Genomic DNA, 21192 nt, shown 5'->3' with positions numbered 1-21192 from the left:
AATAAGTATCTTGCTCTTCTTCCACAGAAAGAGACGTCATCGAGGCAGAGGAGGACTTCCACCGTCCAGAGAAGGGTTCACTTTGACAGAAGACTTTGTTAATACCAGGAGACATCTCTGAAACTAACACTACCCATAATACATGAATCAAGAGGACGTGGGGGGATTTCCAACCCAAAGGGCTCGACTCTGGCCAAGAAGTTACCCTGCCGCACTGTGAGGTCCTACAGCACCATGGAGCAGTGTCCGCAGGTCAATGGCAGCCACTGGTGCAACCTTAGCGGCGAAGCACCACACAGCCACGCCCCAGATGGCATGGGCATTCAGGCGCATATTGTACCCATCATCTTTGGCATGGTTTTCTTCATAGGGGTTATTGGCAACTCTCTGGTGATCACAGTGCTGGTCCGCAACAAGAAGGGAAAATCAAGCGTCACGAACATGCTGATTCTAAACCTGAGTATAGCAGATCTGGCCTTTCTGCTCCTGTGTGTGCCCTTTCAGGCTACCATCTATTCGTTGCCCCAGTGGGTCTTTGGCGAGCTGCTCTGCAAGTTTGTGCACTACTTCTTCACTGTCACCATGTTGGTGAGTATCTTCACTCTGGTGGCCATGTCTATTGACCGCTACATTGCTGTGGTGCACGCCCGCCGCTCCTTGTGTGTGCGCAGCCGAAGGAATGCCTCCTGGGGCATGGGCATGGCTTGGGCCTTGTCGCTGTTCATTGCTGCCCCTGTGGCCCAACACCAAACCTATGTCACTGACTACTATGAGGCACCCAATAGCACCTTCTGCTGGGAGCTGTGGGAGGACCGAGCTCGAAAGAAGACCTACACAGCGGCCATCTTGATTGTGGGATACTTGCTCCCCTTGCTTCTCATCACCTGCTGCTACATGAAGGTATGGCGCCCCAAGGGATGGAGGGGAATATGTATGGGAGTAACAATGCTATCAAATTGCCCTCTCAGTCTCCTAGAGTATTCGAAGGAGGGTTTTGGGGTCTTTATACAAGTTTCCTTGAGCATAGTGCTACTATGGGGAAGGAATCGCAGTAAAAGGCTTTCCTGTACTCACTCCCTCGTGAAATCTAGAAATTAGCGTGGTGTACTGACGTGTCTCCTGCTACAGGGCTTTCCTGTGAAAGGTGGGTCTTAGTAAAAGGGATTATGGACAGTATGTAGGAGACACTGCAATGGCAATTCTAAGCACTGAGAGGGATCGTGAGTAGCCTCTACTGCTTGTATAATGGTATAATGCTCCTCTGCAAATACTAGGGCCTGACAGGGTGTGTGGGTAGTATATACAAGCCTTTAATGTACAGTGCAACCAGGACTAGAATGGCCATGCACCGCCGTTGGGGGGTGAAGTCTTTTTAGACCACTTCTGAAGGACCAACGCCAGGCCTGGCGCCTCTGTCATTCTCTCCAGCTGACCATGGTTTAATGCAGCAGGCCCATCAGTGGCATAAGCATTAAGCAAATGAGAGAGTAAAGGGAAATAAAGACACAGGTGAATGAAAGGCAGTGAAGGATTCAGAAGAGAAGACGTAGAGAGACAAGAAAGGAGAAGAAAAAAGAGAAGGAGAGAGCAAGGATGGCTAGACAGAGGGAAAAAAATGAAGAGGAATGGCTGATTTTACATTTTTTAGGTTTCTTCTGCACAGTGCTTGCGCTGTGCTAGGAAAAATGAAGTGAAATACCAGCATTGGTAAAGCACACAGATACCTCCGGAGAGGTGCCCTGGCATTGGGGGCCGTCGGGAAAATTAAGCCAGCTATTGCTCAGAGTCACATGGTGCTGGGCTAACCTGCCGCAGAAACCTGGGATCGAACTGTGACCCACATGACCCGGAGTCATGCACCCTGGCCACTGCACCACACCTCTTCCACTTGCTAGAGAAATCATTTGTATTACATGTATCTTAAAAGGAGCCTACATTCTGACCCCTTGCTTTCACTGCTGTTCATTGGTTCCTGTGCTTGCCACATATGTTTCCTCTGTTTCATTTGGCTGTAACACACTTTTCTGTTTCCTCCTGTTCCTCTGATGTGCTTCTCTTATCAGTTTCCTGTCGCAGAAGTACTGTTTCCATCCGCTTTTGGGGTACTAAAAAGAAAGTATTTCCTGTACAGAGCTTGAGCTGTGCTTTTTACCTAATCTCCCCTGCACAGGGCGTTTACATAATCATTTTCCCCCTGGCTGCAGCATTTGAAGCTGCAAGTGAGCTCTATTTTAATTTGCTTTAATTTATTATTACACAAGGCTTGGAACGCATCGTGCTCCAAGCCTCGTTGTCAGCCCTGAACAAATACCTCCTCTCCCGACCTTTTCCACATCCACAGTAGCTTGCCCTCTCGTGCCACTCCTCCCACAGATTCTTATCAACCGGAGTCTGTTGCACAGCAAAGAGACACGCTGAGTCCCGTATATTTTCCGTGTTCAGTTCTATCCCTCGAGCACTGCGTGTTCAGAGTTGGCATCTGTAAAAAGGAGGTGATTATCAAACACATTGTTCCCCCTCCCTGTGGAGCCTCTATTGTGCCCCATAGCTTGTTGCTGACATGCTCCGTCTCTTCCACTCCCGGAGATGCTCAGCCTGCACCGGGTACAGCCAGATCCTAGTGTTTTAACCTTTGAATGTCATTACACATGTTTACGATATAATGTATAGTTGGTATCTCCCTTGCCTCCTTGTAACCCTTATCCTTCCCTGCTCCTCCCCTGTAGGAAAGACTGGAGGACTCAAGGAGTTGAATGTAGCAGGAGTTTATTGGAAACACGTCTCATCAAGTCGAGTGCATCAGTTCATAATGACATAGTTCCACACACAGACCTCAGCATACATATTCAAAAGATGCAGTCAAGGGCATGTGCACAACAGCCAGAGACTGCCACGAGATGTTACAGGAAAAGCCACGTGCCATCTCGTGGTCATAGATAACATCTCGTGGTCATAGATAACAAACAGTATGTGCAGTATACAACACACCTCCCTTCCTGTAAATGAAAAAAAAACAAACAAAAAAAAAAACTTAAAACCTATACAATGCTAAGATCTTAATACTAGACAAAATCCTAGTGAATAAAAAAAAAAACAACAAAAGCCTATATAATCCTAAGATCTTAATTCATGACAAAATCTTTGTATCTTCCAGGGAGGCGATGAGGCCTAGAACAACTTTTTGAGGCCACAGTAGGAGGAGTGGTCCTTACAACCTTAGGATCCCCATTCTCACTCAAAAGACTTCCTGAAGAAGTTCCTACATTTCCAGATTCAAAATCAAGAAAAACATTGCTATCATCGCTTGACACAACAGCATCACTCCCTTTGAATAAGATGTTATCGCCATCCTTTGACACAAGCGTACCTTGGCCTTTAAATACAGAAACTCTGTTCAAATTCCAAACACTCCCATTCTCAATTCTGACGGCATGCTTAAAAACTTCAATAACTTCCATGGGACGGGACCAAATTTGACCCCCTTTCAAAACACCTTCCTTTCTTTTAATACGAACAAAATCACCAACTGAGATGATATGTTTGCTAACAGATCCCTGCTTTGCTTCCATCCTTTCCTTCATCTTATCCTTATATGCGCTAACTCTGTCTCGAACTAATTCATAATCTACTTTTGAAAAAAAACTATTGTTACTCAAACTTCTTTTTAACCACCATGGAGTTAAACGAGTACTGGGTTTCCGACCCCTTAAAAGTTCAAACGGACTAACCAAAGTGACAGAGTTGGGAGATGTCCTATAAGACAATAACATAGACTGAAGGGCATTACGCCAATTTAATTGACCTTTAATAGAAAGTTGGATTGCTTCCTTCACAACTCTGTTGAATCTTTCAACTTGGCCATTGGCTTCAGGATGGAACACAGCAATTTTATTGTGCAAAATCCCACATTTGGTGATAAAACATTGAAAATCCTTACTAGTAAACTGTGGTCCATTGTCCGTCACTATTTCTTCTGGAATCCCTTCTCTACAAAAAACGTCATCTAAGAACTCTACTACGTTCCTAGTTGTTATCTCCTTAACCATTTTTACCTCTGGCCATTTTGAGAAGTAGTCTATCAAAACCATCCCAAATCTCTCACGCTCAGGTAGAACAGAAAATGGACCAATGAAATCAAGACCTAATTTCTGCCAAGGACCAAGAGGATATTCCACAGGACAGGGTTCAGGACGCAAAGGAACAGCAGACTTATCACTGTTGGCGCATTCTGAACATTTTTGGATATAGTGTTCTACACAACCGTCCACTCCTGGCCACCAAAAAAAATCTTTTATGCGTCTCCTAGTAAAAGAGATTCCCAAATGCCCCTCGTGGGCAATACTAATAATAGTATTTCTCAAGGCAAAAGGAGGAATGAATTTATCACCTCTCATCAGAACCCCATTTTCAACAGCTAACTCATCTTGAACTTTGGCATAACTCATCATATCACCTGAAAACTTCCTTTGTTCAGGCCATCCTTGTAGAATGTAATTCTTAACCTGAGTCAACTCAACACTCTTCTCCATTTCTCTTGCCCAGGACTCTTTACTCAAATCAAACTTCTCCCCAAATACTAGCATGATGTCTTGTGAAGTGAAAGCTACTTCACATTCATCATCGTCACATGGAACATCGCAGGAGGTGTGCAACCTAGACATGCAATCAGCATGAATGTTAGTTTTCCCCTTTACATACACCATCTCAAAATGAAAAGATTGTAGTCTAGATGCCAACCTGGCTAAGCGAGCCGATAAAGTTCGACCTCCACCTGGTGCCATCATGTAAATGAGAGGCTTATGGTCCGTCTTAATGGTGAATTTTGTCCCCCACAAGAATGTTTTAAAATGTTCGGCTGCCCAAACTGACGCCAATAACTCTCTTTCAATAACTGAATAGTGTTTTTCAGCATCCCTCAGAGCCCTTGAAGCATAAGCGATTATCCATTCTTTTCCACAGTCATTCTGCATGAGCACAGCTCCTAACCCTGTGCTACTTGCATCTACCATGATGGTACATTTCTTCCCAATAACAAAAGGTCTTAAACAGGGTGCATTCACAACAAACGCTTTAAGGTTCTGAAATGCCTCCGTCATTACGTCAGACCATAAAAACCTTGCGTTCTTCTTTAGGAGTGGTCTAAAAGAATCAACTTTGGAAGAAAAATTTGGAATAAATTTGGCATAGAATTCTATTAATCCTAAGAAGGCTACCAATTGTTCTTTTGAAACAGGGACCGGGGCTTTAATGATGCTCTCTATGTGTTTTTGCTTAGGTCTGATCCCAGAACCACTTATGGAATGTCCCAAGTATTCAACTTCTTTTTCTCTTATTTTACACTTATCAAGGCGAAGAGTAAGACCTTTAGAGGACAAGGCGGAAATAACATTCCTTAAATTAATATCATGCTCCTCTACATTTTTCCCAAATACAAGAATATCATCTTGAAAGGCGATTGCCCCTGTCAACCCTTCAAGTGTCTCTTTCATCAGTCTTTGGAAGACGGAAGCGGCACTAGCCAATCCAAAAGGCATGCGTTTATATCTAAAGAGGCCTTCTGGCGTAATAAAAGCCGTCAGATTTTTGGAATCATCATCTAGAACGACTTGATGATAGGCGCTTGCCAAATCTATACATGAGAAAATCACAGCACCTCCTAGTGTTGAAACCATCTCATGCAAATTTGGCAAGGGATGAGCATCTACCCAAATAGAGTTATTTAAACTGCGAAGATCAACACAGAGCCTCAGTTCGCCGTTGGATTTGACCGAAATAACGATCGGGGAAACCCACGGAGAGGACTCAATGGGCTCGATGATATCCTTGTTACACAATTCTTTGAGAAGAACTTTAAGTTTATCCCTGTAGGTAAGAGGGACGTTCCTGACTCTGTGCCGAACAGGAACAACACCATCATTGAGTTTAATAGTGTGTTTAAAACCCAAAAACTGACCGAGTTTCCCACTGAAAACATCAGAGAACTCAGATTTCAGATTATCAAGCATGAGATTACGATCAGGATCACTGGTGTTAGCAACAGAGTAAACTGGAGGATTAGCTCTAGGGTCTATCTTAATGCCCAATTGGTCCTGGTGTGGCCATCCTAACAGAGGCTGCCCAGACTTAGCGACATATATCTTACCATATGTGGATTCACCAGAAAAGGTGATTTTTCCCCAAAAGTAACCAACTAATTCAATCCTATGTCCAGTATAACCCCCTGGGGAAATGTCAGACTCAAGTAAAATCTTGTTGGGCCAATTTTTTTTTACAATATCTAAACCCAATAATGTATACCATGCACAGGTGTCTACAAAAATGTTAATTGTCTTTCCCTCTATAATCACATCACAAGATGGGAATTTACTTACACCTTCACTACCACAAATATTAATGACAGTATTGATATCATTTTCATTGGAATCATCGTCATCAAAATCTTGAACAATGTTAACTTTTTTGGTAGTAGATTTACAAAACTTTGTTAAATGCCCTTTCTTATTGCATTTCATACACATTTTATCAAGGGCAGGACAAACTTTAGAATTTGCTAAATGATTTGAACTTCCGCATCTGAAGCAAATCCATTGAGTGTTGCTCTTCTTATCACTTTTAGTGTACTTAAACTTTGAGTCACTCTTATTATTAGCAAAATCATTTCTAGAAGTAAACGGTTTCCTGAACTTCTCTCCTTCTTTGGAAACGCTAAAAACATCTCCTTTTTCATTCCCTCTTATCTCCTTTACAAATTTCTCGGAATGTTCAATCGACCTGGCAATGTCAATGGCTGCATTTAGAGACATATCCGAGGTTGTCCAAAGTCTTTCCTGGACTTTTTTTGTTATTCGTTCTCATCAGTATTTGGTCTCTTAATACCTGTTCATAGGTTATGTGTTCAAAATCACACGTTACGGCAAGAGATCTGAGAGACGATACAAAATCATCAATCGGTTCATCTGCAGATTGTTTGCGAGAATAGAAAATAAATCTCTCCATAACAATGTTCTTTTTCTTTCCAAATCTGATTTTTAATTGTTCAGCTGCACATTCATACACATTTTTTTCTCCAGGATTAGTTAGAGCTGGAAGAGTGACGAATTCTTTTAATCCAATTCCTCCTAGGCAATGTTTTAAAAGAGATAGTTTCCTCTCAGGTTCACATTCTGTGCCATCCATGACCTCAACATAGGCTAGGAAAACAGGTTCCCATATTTCCCACTCCATGGGGGGTTACCTTTATTAGCCAAAAACGAAGGGGGAGGAACAATTCCACTCATGTCAAATTGGTTGATGTAAACCAATTATTTTGATGTGTAAAAAAAATGAAAATCTAAACAAGAGTACTTTTGAAAATAAGACTGGTTGAACAATACCTTTAAATGAGGTCGAGTTGAGAGACTATCGTGTAGGATAGATTCCAGGAAGCAAAGCGGTTTTAAAAGTTAAAAAAAAAAAACGGTGAAAAAGAAACAATCCGATGAAAGTTACTAACTCCAGATGGCCGCCATGGAAATTGCTTTCTCTTTAGAGGAAAGTGGCCTTGTTTTGACAGCGTATGACGTGGAGTCACTTTTCACGTAGTCCGTGCATGCGCGCGTGCAGTCAGAAGCTCGAGTAGGGAAACTCGCGCTGGGAACTCGCGCTAGAAGAAGGTCTTCAAAGCTTGAAAAATGATGAAAATGAATTCAAATACCTCCGAAATAGAAGGGCGAGTCGTCGGAGTAGCTGCGAGAGTCCGCTTGAGTCGCTGTAGATCTCACGATTGAGTAAGTCAGAAATAAATTTGGAACGAAAATTATCCTTTTTTTTTTTTTTTTTTTTTTAAATGTTGACAAAATCTTCTGTAAGATGAAGAAAACGTCCTTTTTCCCTCGTCGCCAGTGTAGGAAAGACTGGAGGACTCAAGGAGTTGAATGTAGCAGGAGTTTATTGGAAACACGTCTCATCAAGTCGAGTGCATCAGTTCATAATGACATAGTTCCACACACAGACCTCAGCATACATATTCAAAAGATGCAGTCAAGGGCATGTGCACAACAGCCAGAGACTGCCACGAGATGTTACAGGAAAAGCCACGTGCCATCTCGTGGTCATAGATAACATCTCGTGGTCATAGATAACAAACAGTATGTGCAGTATACAACATCCCCTCCTTTCCTACTGCCTTGGTATTTCCCTACCTTAGAATGTTGAGGTGAAGCTCACCTTAGAACGTTGGTGTGCCTCAGTTGCCAGCTGGTGCCTGAGGATCTGGACAGAATAAACAGCTTCTCTTCAACTTCCTGTGTCTGCAGTTTATTCTAACAATTTGGCGAAGAGGATGGGATACGAACCCACGCGTGCAAAGCACAATGGATTGCTAATCAGGAGCGGAGCAAACAAGAGGAGTTTCAGAGAGACATGCCTAAATTCATCCCGTTTATTTAGATCTAGTGTTCTAGTGTTCCTGGTGTGCACATTGTAGTTCATTCATCCTGGAAGAAAAGCCGGTTGCATGAATGGGCTTGGAGCTTTTCTTCCGATCTGATAAGCAGGCGTTTTCATCGAGTGAAACCCATATTGAGAGAGGTACAGTCATAGTTTTAACGTGTCCCTGCTTTTTCACCTCAGCATGTTCTAACCACCCTCTTCAGCACCTTACTCTCAGCTCTAAGCCTTCCGTGCACTCTATCTCATTGATTTTCAGGGTCATCTCTTGATACTATTTTCTTTGGCAGTTCATGTTCAAATTTCTTTCTTTGCCCTCCATTTGCAGCTATTCATGATCAGTACCCGTGTATTGCTCTCTACCCCACCCTTTAGTTTATAATCTTCACCCTTTGAGAAGTCCTGGGTTTTCTCGGCAATGCCCAAAGTCAATTCTCCGCTGCAGTTCATTCTTTTCCATGCACACTGTTCCCGCTCCTCTGCAGTTGTTCATCTTAGCCCCTTCAGTTATGGCCTTCAGCCCTTAATGTTCTCAAACATTCTTGCTATTTTAGTCCTGGCCCGTTCCTGTCCCTCTCTGCACAATTGTCTTTCGTCACACTGCTGCCTTTCTTGTGCTGACGGTTCGTGGTGTGCTAGGAACGCGCTCACCTTTGCCGAGTGGCGTGCGCACACAGGATAAAAAAGCTAAAGATAAAAAGACTAAGTAGAAATATAAATTCACCTGGTTACTGGTCTTCATTAACTAATTGTGAAATCAGCTATGGTTTTGCTCCCAGTGGCATCTTGAAGAGCAGTGAGAAGGACAAAATGGAAATTGTAATCTCAAAGCAGTGATATCTTTTTAGGTCTCGCTAGAGTCAGCGCATGCGCTGCTGTTGAGAGAAATTTAGTTGGTGGTTTAAAAGTGCTACCCAGGCCGGCCACCAGCTTGCTATTACTCGCACAAGCGCGTGCGACGTGCACAGCACTTTTTCCTGTTGCACGTGTGTCCACATCTCGCGTCACCACTCACGTTTAAAAAAAAAAAATTCATTTCGTGGCCTTACGGCGTTACTTTTACGGCCACGCGGCCAAGGCTTGTTTTGTTTGGCATCTGTTTGTCTAAGAATTATCAGATACTACAACACGGAGTGCCCCACTGCTCACACACTGGGCACCGAAGGGGCTTGCAGGGAGGGCAGGGGCCCTGAAACAGACTTCATTGAAGAGGTGCCAAAATCCTTGAAATACAGAAATAAAAGACAAAGTGTAGCCAAACCATGGCAGTCCGAAACGCAATAATGGGCGTATTTACAATAAGTGGGGCATCCCTGCATATCAGCAGGGATGCGCCACTTATTGTGCGCCATGCTTCCGCCACCATGGATGCGCCGCATTTACAATGCGGCGCACCATGGGGCAAAAACGGCACAGATGCGTCACGCATCTGAGCCGTAAAAGTGACGCATTGTTGGAGTTTCGTCGCAAGCGCGACGCAGCTCCTGCAATCCCATGGGGGGCCCTATCTTGTTAATGCTGCGTCAATCCTTACGCCTGCTTCAAGCAGGCTCAGGGTTTTGACGCAGCATGGGCCCCAAAGTGAATGAGTGAAATCTTGTAGATTTCACTCAGCCACTTTTAGAAGGCGTTCCTGCGCCGGAACGCCCCTCCCTGTGCAGGAACGCCTCCTTCTGGCACAGGGCTTTAAAACATGACGCATCTCCCAGATGTGTCACGTTGTTAATACCCCGCACTATGGCGCATCTTTTGCGCCGCCGCTGCGTCACAAAAGTGACGCAACGGCAGCGTAAAAGACGCGCAAGGGGCTTGTAAATCTGCCCCTAAATATTTAGCCAGCGCCAGTTAGAACTTTCAAACGTGTGCACTTTCTGATGTCAACATGAAGCCTCATACTTCACTCGCAGGCGCAGAAGGCAGGAGCGCACTCTTGTGACCTCTCCATAGCGCCTAAACGTGAGAGAGCAGGTAGCGAACCCTTGCTGTTAAGCGCGCACATTTACGAGAAACTGTGTGTCTTAAGACTTTCTCTTTGCCTTATTTGAAGGACATAGTGCTCAAACAACGTAAATAGACAATGGGAGTGCCATACCCGTCAGTTCACTTCCTTACAAATATTTATCGTATGTGGTGTTTGTTCTTCTGTCATTTATGAACAGCCCGAAAACCAGAAATTAACCCGTTGACCCCTGAGTGGAACATTGGGGAATCTTAAATATGAGACTAGTTTATTCTGGGTAACACTAGGTTGACTAGATGTCTGCTGGAATTCTTAGTTACTTCCTACTGACGAGCCAAAGGGTAGGTGACCTGAGGAAGAAGTGGGGCATCAGGAGATACAAGGGACTTCCTGCTGAAGGAACCCTGATGAAGGAGCAACGTGTAGGAAAGGAGCTAGGATGCTAGGTGGCAGGGCCAGAGGAGAGAGTGAGCTATATCCGTGCAAGCGATCCAGGACATTCTAAGCAAGGCCGGGCAAGGGGACCAAATGGAACCGCCTGAGTCACGAGAGGAGGGACCGGAGAAAGGAGAGTTAAGCACAATGAAGAGGTGACCAGTGGACTGGAGGAGCGAGTGGAGAAAAAACAACAGAGGACTGGAACACTGAGAGTGGAGGAGGGAGGCAACCAGGGGAAGAGGCATCAACCATCCCTGTCGTTAGACCACTAAAGGGAAAAGTAATAGGGAACCACTAGATAGGACTGGGGGAGGAGGACTGGAAGGATGGAAGTGCAAGGGAAGGAGACATACGGAAGGAGCAGGCACCAGCACAGCCAATGAACAACATCTTATCTGTTCTAATGGAGAACGAGGGGCAGTGTGGATAGCTATACACAGATGAGAAGCTGCACACCGCTCATGACCCATCCTGCTACGGAGACAGAAAGGGAACATTTGCCATAAAAGCAGTTCATATAAATAAATAAAAGTGGACAACTCCAAAATATGTAAAAGCTCACATTTCACGAAAAACAGAGGGGCAGATTTATGATGCCCTTGCGCCTCCTGGCGCCACAATTGCGTCACTTAATGTGACGCAACGGCGGCGCAAACAATGCGCCCTATTTACAACGTGACGCATCTAGGAGATGCGTCACGTTGGAAAGCCCTGCGCCATAAGGAGGCGTTCCTGCGCAGGGGGGGGCGTTCCTGCGCAGGAACGCCTCCTAAAAGTGGCTGAGTGAAATCTATGAGATTTCACTCAGTCACTTTCTACGTCAATTCCTTACGCCTGCTTGAAGCAGGCGTAAGGGTGACGCACCATGCATTGAAGAGGTGGCTCCTGTGCATTGCAGGAGTCATGTCGCACTTGCGACATGACTCCTGCAATGCGCCGCGGGTACGCCTAGAGATGCGTCACGCAACTTCACTGCCTTGCACCATGGTGCGCCGCATCATAAATGCGGCGCACCATGGGTGGCGGAGCAGTGGCGCACTGTGGCGCACGTTAACTGGCGCATCCCTGAGGATGTGCCAGTTAACATAAATCTGCCCCAGAGATTTTAACTTTACCACAGCACATGCTCAAAATGTCAGCCAGACACACAAGGACCCACCTGCGAGTAATGCAAACTTTTACAGTGGAAGTGGTGCAACCCTTTCCAGCTCTGCCTACATGAGAGCAGGTCTGAAGTGCCAGGAGCACTTATTTCTATATTTGTGCAGGGAAAGTCGTTTTGTCTAATGATAGTGTAGGCGTTGTGGTGCGTACAATATGATGTCTGGCGAAGAATACGGGCGTTATGATGACGATGTAACTGGCCTTGTACTCTGCACGGCAAAAAAAATAGTTTCAGAGAATAACAACACCGAAAAAGCCTAGCGAACATATGACTTCAGAAGAGTAATTTAGAGGTGCCTTTATCGTGGCTCAGGCAATCACATGGAAATCTAGAAGCGGTCCTGAGTGAACTATCTGGAACACAAGTGTGAAAGAAATCAGACGGTCAGGAAAGCTCATAGAAGTCTAACACGTTTAATGCAAAAATACCTGGCGAGCAAAAACAATTTTACAAAGTGCAATTTGCAATATTAATGGACCAGCACTCCACTATCTGAGCAGTTGGAGCTCATATTACTAAATCCTATACGTTTTCTCGTTACTTATATAAAACGTCCTCTATTCAATAAGCAGAGAACAGAACACATGATAGAATAGACACTAATAGGCAGATCCATGGCTCTTCTCGTGAGGAGAAAAATGTGAGAAGGCCTTGAAATAAAGATGGTACAAGCTAATGTAAAATGCGGACTTCAATAAATCTAAGGTTCACGCTTAGCTAAACCAGCTTCAGAACAAGGCTATGCTTCTTTGAACAGTCACTAATACTCACCCTGTCGGACACTGATACTCTCCCTGTCAGACACGGATAAACTCCCTGTCAGGCAAGACCCACACAAAAAAAAGCAACATCTCCAACTGCATGACCTTGGTAGACTCCTGGATGAGATCCAACTGCCTGAAACTCAACACATACTAAACTGAAGTGGTGATCGTCAGAACGAAAACTTATGTCTGAGATTCTACCTAGTGCCCATCAGACCTCGGTCCCACACCTACCCCCACGACTCATGCCAGACATTGAGGAATCATTCTTGACAGTAAGCTTGACATGACAACCCAAGTGAATGCAATGACCTCCACTTGCATTAAGACCCTGAGGATACTGCTAAAGCTCTTCATGTGGCTACCGGAGAACACCAGTCAAACAGTCATGCAAGCTCTGATCACCAGCAAATTTAGCTACGGCATTGCCCTGAAAGCAGGAATCCCAAGAAGCTCCTGAACAGACTCCAAACTATCCAAAACATCACAGCTTGACTCATCTTCAACCTACCTTGCTGCACACACACCACTCCACACCCCAGAGAACTACAGTGGATCCCCATATACAAACGTGCTCAGTTCAAAGTTCTCACATACACATACAAAGCTCTACACAATATTGGTCTAGCCTACCTCAATAGCCACATACACTTCCACGTACACTTCCACCAACCAACCAGGCACCTCCATTCAGCCGGACTCTCACTCTAGCACACGTATCCCGCATCCACAAAACCAAACTTGGAGGCCACGCATTATCTTATATTTCCCCCAAAGCATAGAACAGCCTTCAACTTCACCGCAGATCCTCCTCATTGCTTCTTGAATCCCACGAGAAGCGTAAGATCGAGCTCTTTGAATATCCTCACCAGTGAGGCAGCCGCCCAACCACCTGCAAAACACCTGGATACCCTCACAGATGATTGGTGCGCTATACAAATAAACATAACATAACAACAGTCAGGCTGAATGTGCAACGGACAATACAGGATAACAAGATAACAGAGCTTTTAAAATGCATACTAATGTGCAATAATACTTAAGCATGTATAAAAAATTAAAGTGTTAGAAAAAGTTATATATATATACATATACTTATATATATATATATATACATCCAAAACCAAAGAGTTACCCCAATGGAAAGAGCCCTCGATCAGGTAAGTATTGCTTTATTCAAGCGCACAAATGATTGGTTGCAAGTCTTAAAGCCTGACGCGTTTTGTGATCATACACTTCCTCAGAGGCTTTTCAACAGGATATTGCGAGACGTAAGTGCCTCTACGATAAATACGATCTCCCGCCCCAGTGGGCGTGGCCGCTTTCACGGCATTGTGGGCAGGCGCAGTGCTTCCATTGGGGCGTGGGGGCATAGCTCCCCCCACCTGCGCAGCTCCCTCGGCATCTTTGAACTTAAGTAAACTGAATCAGTTTACTTAAGTTCAAAGACCCGAGGAAGAACTGACAATCATGTCAGTCAGCATGACGTCGGACCGCCCACCCCCTTCAGAGTGTGAAGGGGTGGGCGGTCTGGCGTCATGTTGACTGACATGATTGTCAGACCAGTGGGGGGGGGCAACAGGCAGCAGCACAATACAAGTGCGCATGAGTGGGGACGGAGGGCGAATTTTCGCACCGTGCCCACTCATGCGCACTTGGGTTTTGACTTTTTTGCGCATGCAATCACTTCACTCAAACGTGCAGCGAGCGCCCCCTCGCTTTCTACAGCTCGGAAGGGAACATTGGGGTCCCTGTGGGTATAGAGACAAAGGGGCGTGTTTTGACTGCTGTGAGTTTCTCTCGAAAGCCACTTGTTTATTATGAAATGTGACTGTCAGGGAATAAGCTAGTAAGGTGCGTTCAGTCTCATGGCCGCTACCGTCTCTGGAGCTCAGTGACTGACTGGTGTGAAAGACAGTATGTGGCAACTTGTGCATGAAGAGTGAAAGCCAAGACACTCTGGGTGCTGCGAGCAGAGTGCAGGAAAAGCCACGATGTGCAGGATGCTGCGTGCAGAGTTCAGGAGACGTCAAGATGCTTAGGGTGGTGCATGTGGGGTTAATAAAAAGCCAGGAAGGTGAGTGCAGTGCAGGCAGAGTGTGGGAGAAGCCTAGAGGCTCGGCGTGATGCATGTCACGAGTAGACAAACCCAGCAGTCTCAGGGTTGTTCACGGTGATGAGCCAAGAGGTTCAGAGTGCAGCATATGGAGTGCACGAGAAGCCAGGAGACTCAGAGAGCTTCGTGAGGAGTGCAGAATTCAGTAGGCTCAAGGTGCTTAAGTGGAGTGCAGAAGAAGCCAAGAGGCGCAAGGGGTGCATGCAAAGTGCAAGAGAAGACAAGAGTACAGGGTCTGAACACCAGCAGAGGACACATTCCAGGGGCGTCTCTGTGAGAACCACACTCTGCCCCGCACTTTGTAAGTCACCCAAGGCACCTCGGGGGCGAAATCCATCACGCCGAACTTTGCCTCTTATCAAAGGCTGCTCCGGGGGAGGGTTAAGTGGGCCGCCACCATGCTGTTTGGGCTCATCAGAGACATATTTAATTTAATTAAGCTTGTCGGCACTATTGATTTTGACAGTTTCAATTACTGCACGGTTATGGCTTCTGCATCTAGTGTGGTAACAATTACTTATTAATCAGGATATTAAACATCTCTCCTGCTCAGCGCCTCATACTTTGTTATAAATGACAGTGCTACATCAGGAGTGCACACACCAGGGGCCTCATTTATGAGGCCTTGCGTGAGTTTTGCGCTTCCGATGCGTCACTTTTTGTGACGCATTGGCGGCGTAAAACATGCCTCCTGATGCGCACTATTTACAAAGTGACGTATCTAAGCAGATGCGTCACTTTGTAAACCCCTGCGCTACATTATACCTGCGTCAGATATAATGTATGCAGAGGGGGGCGTTCACCCGCAAAAAGCCTCGTAATAGTGACGCAGTGAAATCTATGAGATTTCACTGCGTCACTTTTAGGACGCTGTTGCGTCAAAATCTTGCGCCTGCCTCACAGCAGGCGTAAGACTGACGCAAGCCCTTTCACATGGGGCTTTCCCCATGTGAAAGGAAGCATTGCTGGAGTTGCGTCACTTTTGTGACACACTCCAGCAATGCGTCACTTTTGCGCCTACAGATACGTCAGAAATACTGACGTATCTGTAACTCCTTGAAACATGATGCGTCATATTATAAATATGACGCATCAATCATGTCGCAGGGAGAGCGCAGTGAAAAGTGACGCATCGCTGTTTTCACGCAGCGATGCGTCACTTTTCATAAATGAGGCCCCTGGAGAGGCAGATGGACTAATTTCAAATCGTGCCAAAACGCACTCAGAAAGTATGCCCAAAACCCCCCTTTCCCACCATGGATTTTCTCCAAACCACTTGCAATCAAAATTAGACATTCCAACAAGTGTTCCAAGACCCCGCCCAGTCGGAAAAATCTAGAACCCCCGCCCAAACACATGCAATACATTACTGCTAACCCTAACAAGCCCTAAGTTAAGAGTAGTGGCAAACGCTTTCTTTAACTAGGCTAAATCCCCCCTTTCCCACCATGGATTTTCTTCAAACCACTTGCAACCAAAATTACACATTCCCACGAGTGCTCTAAGACCCCATAACCCAGTTGCAAAAATCTAGAACACCCTCAAACACATGCAATACTGCTGCTAACCCTAACGAGCCCTAAGTTAAAAAAAGTGCCAAAACGCTTTTCAGCATGGATTTTCTCCAAACCACTTTTATCCGGTATTAGACCTTCCCAGCAATGCCCCAAGACCCGACAACCCACCCGCAAAAAAGCAGAACACCCCCAAACAGGCAAAAAGCAAAAATAGAAAATCTCATACTTAGAATATTTTCGGCCTTCTTTCAATTCTGTCCAAACGTGCTGTGCAGCTAGGCCATAACGCCCGTTTTCCACCATGGATTTCCTGAAAAACAAATGTAATCAACACTAGACTGTGCCAGCAGTGCTCCCAGACCCCAAAACCCACCCCCAAACACCAGGAACCCCCCCAAACAGCACCCCAAAGACAAGCAAGTGAGCAAAAACGCAAAAACTTTTTCAGCTCCGATTTTCTCCAAAACACTTTTATCCGGTATTAGACCTTCCCAGCAATACCCCCAGACCTGTCAACCCAGGCGGAAACAAGTAGAAGGCCCCCATACAGCCAAAAAGCAAATATACAAAAATGGGGACTTAGAAATTTTCAGGCAAATTTCCAAAATCACTCTGCGCGCTCTCTGCAGCTAGGCCCTAACTCCCCTTTGCCACTATGGATTTGCCTCAAACCTCTTGCAATCAAAAGTATCCATACCCAGCGTTGCTCCAAGACCCCAAAACCCACCCCCAAACACCAGGAACCCCCCAAGCAGGCCCCCGAAAACACAAAAGTGAGCGAAAACGCTAAAAAGTGAAAAACTTTTTCACCATGTATTTTATCCAAAACACTTTTATCCGGTATTAGACATTCCCAGCAATGCCCCCAGACCCGTCAACCCAGGCCGAAACAAGTAGAAGACCCCCAAACAGCCAAAAAGCAAAACCGGAAAAGCTCACACTTAGAAATATTTACAGGCCTCATTCCAAAATCACTCCAAGCGCGCTGTGCAGCTAGGCCATAACTCCCGTTTTCCACCATGGATTTCCTGAAAAACAAATGCAATCAACATTAGACTGTGCCAGCAGTGCTCCTAGACCCCAAAACCCACCCCAAACACCAGGAACCCCCCCAAACAGCACCCCACAGACAAGCAAGTGAGCAAAAACGCAAAAACTTTTTCAGCTCCGATTTTCTCCAAAACACTTTTATCCGGTATTAGACCTTCCCAGCAATGCCCCCAAACCCGTCAACCCAGGCGGAAACAAGTAGAAGGCCCCCAAACAGCCAAAAAGCAAGTATACAAAAATGGGGACTTAGAAATTTTCAGGCAAATTTCCAAAATCACTCCGCACGCGCTCTGCAGCTAGGCCCTAACTCCCCTTTGCCACCATGGATTTGCTTCAAACCTCTTGCAATCAAAAGTATCCATAGCCAGCGTTGCTACAAGACCCCAAAACCCACCCCCAAACACCAGGACCCCCCCCCAAGCAGGCCCCCGAAAACACGAAAGTGAGCGAAAACGCTAAAAAGTGAAAAACTTTTTCACCATGTATTTTATCCAAAACACTTTTATCCGGTATTAGACATTCCCAGCAATGCCCCCAGACCCGTCAACCCAGGCGGAAACAAGTAGAAGACCCCCAAACAGCCAAAAAGCAAAAATACAAAAATGGGGACTTAGCAAATTTCGGGCCAACCTGGAATTCAGTCCAAATGCGCTGTGAAGCTATGCCCTAACTCCCCTTTTCCACCATGGATTTCCCGAAAACCAAATGCAATCAACATTAAACTGTGCCAGCAGTGCTCCCAGACCCCCCGACCCAGCACCGCAAATCTAGAACACCCCCAAAGAAACCCCCAAAAACCTGCAATACTGGTATATTCAAAACATGGCAAATTGCGCTGTTCACAAAAAAACAAACAGCAATTGGTTTCAACAGAGACAGACAGCCATTGCTGTCCACTGCATGCCATCTTCTCATTATTCATTACCTGTTCTACTTTTTGTCCGCATCTTCTTCGGAAAGTGAGGGCCCACAGGGCAACCTCTCCTGTAAATTTCCGAAGTAGGTCTGTCAACAATCAATCAGCAAGCATGTAGTCAGTCAGTTATTTCAGTCCCAATTGAGGGGACTCGTCTACGAAGACAAAGTTTGTTTTTTCTCCATAATCCATCCATCTGCCTTGATGGAAATGGATAGGGGGAGTCTGGAGGAGGAGGATAGAGGAGCATGATTGAGTTGTGAACATCTGAATGCAGACTGAGGCACCTTCAAATCAATAAGGAAAATAAGATGAAGACAGTGCTGATGATGGACTTGTTGTGATTAGGTGATTAGAGTTTTTCGTTGTGGTAAAAGTAGCAAAACAAAGAAAGACACACAGGAATAAAAGTGAATAAGTACGGAAAAAAAGGAAGTTATTTTCCGGCATCGGTGTCAGGGAAGCAGAGCTCGTCCTCCAAGTCTACGAATTGAGACGGGAGTAGGTCTGGTGACCGACAAGAACTTCCGTTGGCGTCACCTAAGTCGGTGTCCTCTTCTTCCTGCGTGCATTCACGTATTTTGTAATCGGGTGGTATGAAGTGCTGATTCATCTTGATTATTGTTAACCTCTCCACATTTTTGGGCAAAAGGCGGGTCCTTTTTTGAAGTAACAATGGCACCAGCAGCACTGAAAACACATTCAGAAGACACGCTTGCGAGTGGGCAAGACAAATAATTTAGAGCCAGGTTGGTGATCAGTCGCCATACAGAGCTTTTCATATGCCAATATTCCAATGGGTTCTCATTATGACAGACCTCTGTTGGGTCATCCAGATAGGCCTGCACCACCGACTCAAGGTTCTCCAGGGTTGATCCACTTTGCGTACCGTCTGCGACCTTTTCATCAGTGGACCGAGCAAACCCTTGCTGAGATAGCAAATCCCCTTCCGACAATATTTTTGGGCGGCCTGGTGCAGGTGAGGAGGATGATGATACGTTGCTGGTGTCGTTAACGGCTGTGAGGGAAAGTGACTCCCTTCGGCCACGGATTGAGAAGTGGAACTTGACGCCAGATGGCCTGCTGATTCAGTTGTACTGTGGTGCCTCCTTGAAGGTTCTGCCGCTCTCTTTCGAACCGAGTGGCTGACACAGCTAGCCAATGTTTGTACTTTGAAACATCTGCTTCATCAAAAGGAATGAATGCTTTGCTAGCCACTGCCTTTTTGTACCGTGGATCAAGAATAGTGGCACAAATGTAATGTTGTTCTGTATGTATCTTTTTAAGCCTTTCATTGTCAAGTAGGTGCCTTAATAACTTCTCTGCCAAATCATATGCTTCTCGCTTTTCACCATCATCTCGGAATGTTGAAATGACCTCCTTCAGTTGGTGCTCTAGCATGCGCAACAATGGGATAGCTTTGCTCAAAGAACAGTCCTCCCTGCTGACTGCACGCGTGAAGAGCTCAAAAGGACAAAGCATGTCTGTCAGGCTTGCAATTAGCTTCCATTCCTCCAACTCTAGCCCCATGTCTTTATGAGAAGAACCCAGTTTAAAGACATACCCATGTATTACCTCCCACTGCTCAGACAGACGCTCAAGCATGTAAAAGGTTGAGTTCAAACGTGTTGCCACCTCCTGGATTAGTCCTTTGACTGGCAGTTTACGTTCATATTGAAGGCTCCTCAGCTGCTTCCGGGCCTTAAAAGAATGGCTGAAATGTGAGCAGATTCTTCGGCAGATGGTCAGTAATTCGGCGACTGGCGCTTCTGTTTTTCAAAAAGGCTTGCACCACGATGTTACTACTGTGCGCCAAACACGGAAATAGCCACGTAGCTCCATGGCCTTAACTATATTACTGCCATTATCCGTGGAAACATAACCAACTATGCGATTTCTAGGATTCAGCCATTCATTGACCTTCCTGTCGAACTCCTCCAAAAGGTTAGGTGAAGTGTGAGATTTCCCCATGGCAAACATGCCTACTGTTGCATGTTTGCGAGTAGCTTTAAAAACTTCCTCTGTGTCAACATCTTTGTGTTTTAACTGTTTTTCGACCCCTGCAAAAGAGACCCAGTGTGCAGTGATGCACATGTAATCAAGGGCTTGGCAACTGGTCCACATGTCTGTTGTCATGTGGATAGTGTGAACAGCACTCTTCAGAATAGCTGCGCCAATCACCTCCAGCACATCTTGAGGTAGTGCTGGAACAGCAACCCTTGCAAAATAGGACCGGCTTGGAACCTTCCATTTAGGGCAGACTGTTGCCACCAATTCACAAAAACCCACCCCTTCCACGAAAGAGAAAGGGAGAAGGTCCAGCGCTAGTATTTTAGCCAGCTTTGCGTTATACAGACACACCATTGGGTGGTTGCGTTCAAATGGCGCATCCGACCAGAACATTCCGCTGATGGTGGGCTGGACCATTTTACGTGATGATGATGATGATGATGATGCAGACTTCACACCAGTTAGGCTCATTGATTTAGTTTTTTGCATTGGTGTCTGTCCCAGACTCTTAGTGTGCCTCATACATGTTGCAGGGGTAGAGGGTGTGGGCGCAACCACTGCAGTGCTGCTGCCAGGGGTACTGGGTGTACCAGAAAAAATGTCTGTCGCTTCTTCACTTCCCCCCTGCACGATCAGCCCCTCATCATCATCAGATGAAATATCAAGGGATACATTTGGATTTGTTGCTGTTTTGCCTTCCTCGATCTTCCTCATGTGTGCTTCCCAAATGATAGTGTGGTGTTGCTTGAGATGACCTCTCTGGCCTCCGGTACCATAGTTGGTACCAAGCTTACCCCGACTAATGCATGCTTTACAAATCGAACAAACG

The 21192-nt window shown here is 45.6% G+C and overlaps 1 protein-coding gene across 1 annotated transcript in view; it reads left to right on the top strand.

The window, feature by feature from the left end:
* The first annotated feature begins 234 nt into the window (after positions 1-234).
* LOC144752742 (galanin receptor type 1-like) overlaps positions 235-21192 on the top strand; it is a 249823-nt gene continuing 228865 nt past the window's right edge. Inside the window, exon 1 of the mRNA XM_078640600.1 lies at positions 235-900. Within this exon, the coding sequence (XP_078496726.1) occupies positions 235-900 (666 nt within the window). The remainder of the gene's footprint in view (positions 901-21192) is intronic.

This window comes from Lissotriton helveticus, chromosome 5_1, assembly GCF_964261635.1.
Source record: "Lissotriton helveticus chromosome 5_1, aLisHel1.1, whole genome shotgun sequence".
Lineage (NCBI taxonomy): Eukaryota > Metazoa > Chordata > Amphibia > Caudata > Salamandridae > Lissotriton > Lissotriton helveticus.
This window is presented reverse-complemented; position numbering and strand designations above follow the sequence as displayed.